The 9,734-nt window shown below is 47.4% G+C and overlaps 2 protein-coding genes across 2 annotated transcripts; both read left to right on the forward strand.

The window, feature by feature from the left end:
• LOC127693378 (keratin-associated protein 16-1) lies at window positions 1-1,479 on the forward strand. The gene has a single exon (XM_052194173.1). It carries the CDS (start codon window positions 1-3, stop codon window positions 1,477-1,479), a length of 1,479 nt encoding a protein of 492 aa, XP_052050133.1.
• A 5,374-nt stretch (window positions 1,480-6,853) lies between these two features.
• On the forward strand, window positions 6,854-7,882 carry Krtap29-1 (keratin associated like protein 29-1). Its single transcript, XM_052194990.1, has one exon. The coding sequence runs from the start codon at window positions 6,854-6,856 to the stop codon at window positions 7,880-7,882; it is 1,029 nt and encodes a 342-aa protein (XP_052050950.1).
• The last annotated feature ends 1,852 nt before the right edge of the window (window positions 7,883-9,734 follow it).

Below are 9,734 nucleotides of genomic sequence, written 5' to 3' on the forward strand. Positions count from 1 at the left end.
ATGTCTGGCTGCTGTTGTTCTAGGAAATGCCCCTCCCTGCCTGCCATCTCTCTCTGCTCTACTGAGGTGAGCTGTGGAGGACCTATCTGCCTACCCAGTTCCTGCCGGAGCCAGACATGGCAGCTGGTGACTTGTGAGGACAGCTGTGGGTCATCCGGCTGTGGCTCACAATGCTGCCAGCCTTCGTGTTCTGTGAGCAGTTGCTGCCAGCCAGTGTGCTGTGGGGCGGCCATTTGTGAGCCCTCCTGTTCTGTGAGCAGCTGTGCTCAACCTGTGTGCTGCGAGGCCACCGTCTGTGAGCCTTCCTGCTCTGTGGGTGGTTGCTGTCAACCTGTGTGCTGCGAGGCCACCGTCTGTGAGCCTTCCTGCTCCATGAACACCTGTGCCCAACCTGTGTGTTGTGAGGCCACCATGTGCCAGCCTTCTTGTTCTGTGAGCAGCTGCCAGCCCGTGTGTTGTGAGACTGCATCCTGCCAGCCTCTCCTCTGCTTGCCCGTCTCCTGCCAGCCAGTGATCTGTGAGCCCAGCTGCTGCTCAGCTGTTTGCACTGTGCCTGCTTCCTGCCAAGCCATGATCTGTGAGCCTGTGGTTTGTGAGCCTGCTTGCTGCCAGCCGGTGTGCCCAACACCTAGCTGCTGTCCATCTGTCTGCTCTGCAGCCAGTAGCTGCCAGCCAGTCGGCTGTGAGTCCACTCCCTGTGAGCCACCCTGCTCAGAGACCAGTGCTTGTCAGCCATCTGCCTGTATGACTCTGGTGTGTGAGCCTGTTTGTCTCCGTCCTGTCTGCTCTGTCCAGGGCCCTTGTGAGCCACCATGTGTCTCTAGCAGCTGCCAAGACTCCTCATGCTGTGTCTCCAGTATCTGCCAACCTGTCTGCCCTGAGCCCAGTCCTTGCTTGCCATCGGTGTGTGTGCCCACTCCATGCCAACCTTCCTGCTACATAGTCAAACGATGCCATTCTGTCTGTTGTGAGCCTGTTTCCTGCCCATCTCCTTCTTGCCAACCTGCTTGCTGCCGTCCGGGGTCTTCTGCATCTGCCATCTGCCAACCGGCTTGCCCTCCTCGGACTTTCTACATACCTAGTTCCTGCAAGCCGCCTTGCAGTCCAGTTTCGTGCCGCCCTATCTGCCGCCCCATCTGTTCTGGACCCATCACCTTCAGGCAGCCATATGTGACATCCATCACTTACCGCCCTGCCTGCTACCGCTCCTGCTATTCCATACTCCGCCGCCCGACCTGCTTAGCTTCTTACTCCTACCGTCCTGTCTGCTCTCGCCAGCCTTGCACTGATTCTGACAATGACAAGTCTGATTGCAAAAATCCAACTTCCAGTCAGCCCGACTGTGCTGACACAACACCCGGCAAGACAGAGGTCTCAGATGATACTCCCTGCCAGCCCTCTGAGATCAAACCCGCCAGCCCCATCACCCGTGAAGCTGTAGCACCCCAGCCTGCTGCCAGCAAGCCTGCTGACCGCTGAACCAGCTCCAGCTCGTCAATTCCTGCAATGCAACAGTCAAAAGCCAGAGAGAAACCGGGAAAGTCCCGTGCACAGCTCATTACAGCATAGCTAGAACCTTGTTTAGTCTACACTGCCAGACACCACTTGCTTATGCTTCAGAGAACTTATCAAAAGTTCCAGCCTCCTCATGGTCCCAGTGAAGACGTCTTCTCCTGCACAGAGAAAGGAATGTTGTCTTCTGTTGCCAGTACACTGAGAACTGCTTTGCTGCATCACTGGGCGATGTTTTCTGTTCTCATGTATTGTGTTCCTTGGGAGCATCTGCAGCGAGATATATATAATCGTGCAATAAAAGTGGCTAAGTTGAAGTGACATGCGGTTCTTGCTTTTCTTGGAGAACCCTCCCCTGACTATCCATTCTTCCATCTGCCCCTCCTTCTTTCTATTCCTCCCTCCCTTCTTCCTTCTATTCTTCCAACTATCCCACTGCCCATTCTTCCTTTCCTCTCTCTCTATCCCTCCCTCTCTCTTTTCCTCTCTCCCTTCTATCCACCTCTTCCTTTTCAATATCTCCTTCCTTTAATTCATTCATACCTCAATCTCTCCATCCATCCATCCATCCATCCATCCATCCATCCATCCATCCATCCATCATTACTTCCATGTATGTTTCCTCTCCTTTCTCCTTTTCTTCTTTCTTCTTCCCTTCCCTCTCACCTTTCCTCTACCTCCCATCCTCCCCTTCCCACTCCCTCTGCTTTTCCTTTAAAGTTGTTATTGTTCTTTCTTCCTCCATCTGTTTTTCTTTCTTCCTTCACTCCCTCCTTCTCCTACCCTCTCAAAGCTTCTACTGCTCACCAGATTCTTTAGATTCATTCTTTGCTTTCTTCCTTCCCTCATTCCTTTCTATTCTTCCCCTTACTTCCCCTTTCTTCTCCACTTCCTCTCCTCCTTTCTGTTCTTCCCACCCTTCTTCCTTCTTTACTCCCCCCTTTCCCCTTTCCCCTTTAAAGCATCTAGTGTTATCCCCACCAAGTCTTCCTTCTTTTTCTTTCTTTCTCTCGTCCCCTCCCTCCCTTCCTCAGTCTCCTTTTTCCTCTTTCCTTTCCTCCCTTCTCCTTTTTCCTTTCTCTTCATTTTTAACTTTCCTCCCTCTTTCCCATCTCTCCATTACTACCTTCCTCCTTTTTCCTCTCTTCTTTCCTCATTGTTCTTATTTCTTTCTATCCCTCCACCTTTCCTCCCTCCTTCTCTCCCTCCTCTCTTCCCTCCTTTCCAGCCTGCTCATCCTTCTAATCATGCATCTAGCTAGACAACCAGTGGTGCTTAGAGACTAGCTGCTAGGGAAGTGACATGGATAGTGTTATGCTCTATCACAGACAGAAGTCTCTGTCCCTCGTCTTCGGGGAAGTCAGTCCATGGTGTGGTGACACATGTCAATGAGACAGTTACTTTGTTTATGCAAAGCAGAGAGCTCCTATCCTTTGATACAAGTAAGAATTAACCAGGTGCAGAAGAGCTCTCTAGGAAGGAGATTTACAGACAGATGATCAGGGCTGGGAGCCAACTGTCTATGAGGTGATGCTTGGGCAGAGGTGTCTTTAGAGGGAAGGTGAGCCCTGACAGTGGGTAGCAGGCACTGATCTTCCCACAGAGAGCCTTGTGTGCTAGATAGACGCTTGGTTTGGTGAAGAGCTTATGTAAAGTCACTGAGAGGCTGTATGCAGGTCAGGGTCATGAAGGAAAATGGGTTTTGGAAAGGCTGTCTGGCCTTGGCCTGGAAAACTCAATGAGAAGACATGGTCCAGGATGTAGAGAAATGGAAGGAAACAAATGTCTTTCGGGGTCAAAAAGGAATGAGAACAACAAATGGGAGTCTTGCTTGTAGTAAGGAGGGTTGGGCAATGAGGAGTTTTGTAGGAGAGCGTTGTGTTCTGAGTACCACAAACACTAGTTATCTAAGCATTGTCTCCTATATCTGAAGCACATAACATCTTCAGTCATGCCCTTACTTCATACACAGAATGAAGGGTCTCTCCTCTTCTTCAGGTCTAATGTGAACAATCATAAGCACAGGAGAGGACAGACTAGGGCTTCTCAGCTTTGTCACCACTGACATTTGAATGGGACAGTCATTTGCTGAGGAGTTTTGGAGATCATCAAGCAGAATTCCTGGGCTCTACCAGCCAGGCATTGCTAGACATCCTGAGGGAGTTGTGAAACCAGCCTCTGGAGAATCTGATTATGCAATGGCAGAGGGAGAAAGCCAATAGTGACACTTACCTGCATGTGGGTGTTGGTTGGAGTTTCTGTCACGGCAGGGCATTAGGATTCAATCTGTCTCCTCCAGATGAGGAGTTAACGAGGGTTTCCAGGCACTAGACTTAGTGTTTCATGTGAATCCTTGTTATTCTTCAAGGCAAGATTTCTCCTTGCCCTGTTCCTCTTCTATATGTGAAAGATAAAACATCTGAAGGTCAATCAAGCCAAGTGCCAATGAAGAGACAAATAAAATGGTATTTAATTAACACAAGGAAGTATTATGTTGCAGTGAAAAAGGGGTGGAGACCTGTAACAACACGAGTGAGCCCTAATAATGATGTTGATAAATTTAAATAATCCCTAGAAGATGATATTTATATTTAAAGTATTAAAAACAACCCATACATATACATATGTATATACATGCACATATAAATACACAGATACAAAGATATACATGTATCTTACATGAGATAAATACACACATGGGGTAGTTACAGTTAGTAAATATCATAAATTATTTAAACATGAAGTTATGTCCAAAGTCTGTTTTTTTTATTAAAAATCACTATACTAGATTGAGAGAGAGAGAGAGAGAGAGAGAGAGAGAGGCAGAGAATGTATGCATCTCTCTCTCTCTCTCTCTCTCTCTCTCTCTGTGTGTGTGTGTGTGTGTGTGTGTGTGTGTGGTGAGAGCATGCACAGGAGTTTGATCTGCAGCCAGAGGAGGATTTCACTTGTCCTGTTGGATCACTCTCTGACTCGTTTCCCTGACACAGGGCCTCTCACTGAAGCTAGGGTGCTGACCACCAAACGCTAGTGATCCTTGCGTCTCAAACTCTAACAATATTGAGGTCATGGGCACCCATGGCTGTGACTGACTTTTTAATATGGTATCTGAACTCTGGTTTTCATGGTTGTGTAAATGCTGAGCTCTCTAAATGCTGAGTCCTCTCTCCAGTCCCATCACCGTCTCTCATGCTGTAGTCATGCAATGCTTTTGAATGATGCTGCAGGTGTCTTCAGAGCCTTCAATCACATTAAGTTGATAGAAAATAAAATTTTATCTCAACTGGGGTATTTTAATTTTTTAAAGAAAAAGATAAAAACAGAATTGCTTGGAGAAAATAGATGAGAAATGAAGCAAGTTCTCTTGGTGCAACTGGGGTGGCTTGGCATGGAATTTCAGTTTTCAAACTGAAACTGATGCTACATTTCAAGTATTTGCATGTTTCTTGGTCTGCTTGACTTCTTTGGTGAGCTAAATGTATTTCTCTCAAGGGATGAAGAGCTTTGGGGTAAACATATTCTAGAATAAAACATATTCCTCAGCTTTCCAATTATCTCAATGATAGGGGCACTCAGTGGTTGCAGTTTTAAAGATGACAAATGGAGAGCGTGAGGAGGAGGGTGCGAGGAGCCACCCACACTCCTTGGAAAAGGCAGTGGTCGAGAAGGGCTCTTCAGTGACCAGGGTGAGTGTCTCCCAGGCACCACTCTCCTCAGGAGCTTCTCTTTCAAAACAGAGGGAGAAGAGGGAGCCAAAAAGATAAGATTCCACAGCTGCTCCCTTGCCAAGACTCTTCCAGAATCTCCAGCCATTTCGTCTGTTTCAGAAGCAGCTGAATTAACCCTAGAAACATCAAGGCAGCTTATGATGTCCGGGTACTTTGAAGATGTGGGTAATAAGCCGCCCTGTTCCACAGAATGAGCTGCAAATCCAGGCAGCCCCGCCTGAAGCCACACACCATCACCCTTCCATTGCATCGCAAGCCTCAGCAGGAACCAGACCCGATGTGCACCTGCGTGGGATGCTGGAATCAGTCAGTGGTGCAGCCAGCCACTTGGGCCCAGAGGAAAACAAGACAGATCCAGAGAGAGCATCACAAATCCTTCTTGTAAGGGATCACCTGAACTTTAAAATGCTCTACAGAGATGACTTGGCAGTTCTGGTTGTTGACATTTTTTGGTTGAGGGATTCATAAGCTGTTGATTTCCATCTTATGAGTTTAATATTCCTTCATGAAATATTTGAAGGTCTGTTTCACTTCCCCAGAATTTTTTGAGATGTTTCTCTCACCCTGGTGCAGGTTGAACTGGAACTCACTGTGCGGCCCACTCTCGCCTTGCACTTAGAGTAACCCTTCTGCCTCAGCTTCCCAAAGACCAGAATTAGAGGGGTAAACCAACGGTGCTTGACTAAATGTTTATATTTTAAATTTCCAAATGACAAGATCATTGTTGGATATATTACTAAATAGAGGTGAACATTCAACTCGTTTGATCCAGCGAACATCACACTGCACTGGGGAGATGATCCCTACACAGGGCCTGGTCGTGCTGCTTATGGGCCAGCCCTGCTGCATGAATGTTGTCCGGTCTCTCTGTCCCCACCACTTCTGCACTCTGTACCTCCTCAGGTGCTCCAACTGAGCAGAGATTTTGGGACTGATGACTCTGGATTTGAATTTTGTTTTAATTATAATTTAAACTCCGAGTTTGTTTTGTTACTTTTAAAATAAGGATGTCAACCTTACTTACTAACTAACTAAGGTCATTGCAAGGATAAATGAAAGATGCCACCAGAGGCTCAATCATATATGGTAACTGCTAATGAAAGCCACTACAGCTGTTAATTGTTGGCTCCAAAAGTGACGATTCTAGGGAGAGGGGGCATGCGTAAGTGTCCTTGGGATCCACAGACTAATTTTCTGTTCTTCATCTTTACTATCACATCTTCTCTTTGAATAATACTGTCAGTGCTCCACCTCATCTGATGGCATGGAACTGCTTCCTGGAGGAAGAGCAACTTCCTCTTGGAGGAGGCTTCCTGATGAGAGGGTGCTAAGGAAGAGCTTGCTTTGGTGAGGCTGAGGAACAACCTGTAAAAGAGACAGCTCATCCCAGAGTGTTTCCAAAATCGGCAAAGAAAACTCCCAGTGGGGGCCTCTTCCAGGGCTCCTGAAGCCCTCACCTGATGTTTATATGTAAATGAATAGGAACACTAACAAGGAAGGATGCTGTAGGCAGGGCCAATGTCCCAGGGAAGGACTATAAAATCCCCTTGGAATCAGGTGTCTTCTTCAAAGGATGGAGCCTGCAGCCTCACGGCCTGGCTAGTAGGAACACCATGGCAGACAGTTGCTGTTCCGGAAACTCCACAGCTGTTCCAGCTGCGCCCACCATCTCCACAAGCTCCAAAGGTGGCTGCCTTAGAAATACGATCCGTTTACCCAGTTCCTGCCGATGTAGGACGTGGCAATTGGTTACCCACCAAGAAAACCGTCAAGGACCCGACAGTGCCCCAGTTAACTCTGAACCTGTTTCTCGTCCATCAACCTGCTTTCCAGAAACTTCCTGTGTGGGTTTTGTTTGCCAACCCATAGGTTCACAAGCAGCCTGCTGTGCATCTGACTCCGGAGGGACTCCTCATTCTGCTGCCTCATGCCAGCCCTCCTGTCTGGAATCTGCCGGTTGTCACACGCTGTGCTGTGAGAACAGCTTCTGCTGCCAGAGCTCCTGCCAGGAGTCTGCCTGCACATCAGGGTCATGCCAGACAGCATGTGGCCCATCCGCTTCCTGTGATGATGGATCCTGTCAGCCATCCTGCTTTGAAACAACATCCTGTGATGAGACCCCGTGTCTACCTGCTAGCTGTGAGGCTGGCTCGTGCCAACCAACCAGCTGCCAAGGAGGGTCATGTCAACCCACCGAAGGTGAAGGTCAACTCTGTCAGTCAGTTTATTACCAACCTATTTGCTATGTTCTTACGTCCTGCCAGTCAGCTCCCTGCATGCCTGTCTCCTGCCAGCCATTAGCTTGTATGTGTTCTTGCAGGCAAACTTGCTGTGCGCCTTCCCCTTGCCAGCCATGTCACTGTCAAACAACGCCTATCATCTCCTTCATCTGCCAACCAGTGGCTCCCTGCCAGTCCCCTTGTTTTGTAAAGAGCAGCGGTAAATCAGCATCATGTGTTATGATTTCTGGCCAATCAATTTGTGGTGGACCCACTCTCGATCAGAGTGGCTGCCAATCTCCTTCCTTCCAGCCCCCGTGCTGTGTGACTGGTTTAGGCAAACCTTCCAGCAGTGGTCCCGGTTGCTGTCCACTGACTTCTCCGGACATATGCCAAGCGGGCACCTGTGGGCCCACTTCCTGACGACCTAGCTCTGAGCCCAGCCTCTCTAAGGTCAAGCATCATGATGGAACTCTCTAGAGCTCTTCTGAGGGTGTGCTATAGCCCACAAGTGTGGAGCCATCCTGTGGGTGCCTGCCTCCAGCCCTGCACAGACATTGCCTCCAGCCCTGCACAGACATTGCCTCCTCTCTGGTTTTACTGGAGTTCAGACCCACATTCTCTCCAAGTGTTGAGGAGAGGACTTGTCAGCTCTGAGGAGATCTTACTCAAGGGTGTCATGCCATCAGGCATGGTCTGCCCTCCCAGCATGCATTTCTTGATGTCAGTTCATTTCATGTCAGCAAAGCCTTCTCTCCCAATTCTCCTCTCTTGATTTTCGCCTGTGTCTTTCTGGAGACGCTTTTGCTGCTGGCTGCTAATAAAAATTTGAGTGGTTAAGTTTATTGGGTAAGATTTACAGACTGTTTTCATTTTGGTTACATTTGAACACACTGACCTGGAACCCCCTGGTTGGAAAATCTGCATTAATCTACTTGGGTAGCAGGTGCCTGGAACTATAGATGCTCAGGCTGGGAGAAAAGACAATTAACTAATTTGTTTCTTATCACCAAGACCTCTTTGGAACGGAGTGGCTTTAGTTTCGCCATGAGGAGTGGATTTGAAAAACCCGAAACAGATAATTTGGGAAAGCTATCGATGAACATAAACCTATGGATTGAATGTAGAGCAGCATGACTTTGAACCCCAGCACTGCCCTGGAGGCTGAGAAGACTATGAGCTCCAGGCTGCCCAGGGTATATAAGGAGATCCTGTGACAACAATAGCTGAATAGGCCAGGGATGCAGCAGAGTTGGTAATCAGCTTGCCTGGAGTGCAGGAAGCTCAGGGTTAGATCCTAAGATCCTCCTAAACTAGGCATGGTGGTGCATACTTGCAGTCCTAGCACCTAGGGGGATAAAAAACAGCTGGAGCTCACCTTCAGAAACACAATGAATTCCAGGTCACCCTGGGCTACAAATCTAGCCAAATCAAACCACATCAAACCTGACCACATATAAATATGTAAATAAATCTGAGATATTGGTCAAGGAGGACAGCTTAGGGATAATTCACCTAATAATAGTCAGGCTTTCTCTGTGTAGCCCTGGCTGTCCTGGAACTGGCTTTATGGAGCAAGCTGGCTGTGAATTTAGAGATCTGTCTGATTAATGGGAGTAAAGAGGGGAAAAAAAAGATTCCTGACAGGTATACATTGACTAAACAAAGTCCTGTGCAGAAATGATACACCATCCATGCACAGGTTTTGATTACACTTTACTTATTGATGGAATATGGAATAGTTTAATTCTGAAAGTTTATACACCAAAAAACTTTGAGTTTGTCCAGGCATCAATTTTTTTTAGCTCTTCTTTATAGCACTGGAAAGCTTAGATAGTCAGTGGTTCTCCCTCATGATGCCACTGGACAGAGAGAACTCTTCATTCAAAGCTACACAGTCATATCTGAGAACTTCCTGCTACACAGCCAGTGAAAGTATTCCTAATCACCAGTGTGGAATTCTTGTGACAGCCCATCTTCTTGGCTGCCACTTGAATTGCCACTCGTAGCTTCCCTCTGAACACCCTGACACTGAGCAACAGGTCTGCAAAAGAGTAGTAGCCTACAGTTACTGTAGTATTGAGGTTACTCAAATCTCATTTAAACGAGTGAAAAATTGAGATTAAAAAAAAAACCCAAAAATAAAAAAACAAAAACGGAAAAAAAAACCCAAAAACAAGGGTAGAAGTCTACACTAGCAAACTACCCATGTTATCTAGCTATGGAAACATTTAGACATTTAGTCAGATCCCCTTATTTAATCTACATAGCCTGG

The sequence above is a fragment of the Apodemus sylvaticus genome, chromosome 10 (genome assembly GCF_947179515.1).
Source record: "Apodemus sylvaticus chromosome 10, mApoSyl1.1, whole genome shotgun sequence".
Taxonomy (NCBI): Eukaryota; Metazoa; Chordata; class Mammalia; order Rodentia; family Muridae; genus Apodemus; species Apodemus sylvaticus.

Coding starts and splice junctions, on each gene's coding strand:
- Krtap29-1 (XM_052194990.1), top strand. CDS start 6,854: ATGGCAGACAGTTGCTGTTCCGGAAACTCCACAGCTGTTCCAGCTGCG.
- LOC127693378 (XM_052194173.1), top strand. CDS start 1: ATGTCTGGCTGCTGTTGTTCTAGGAAATGCCCCTCCCTGCCTGCCATC.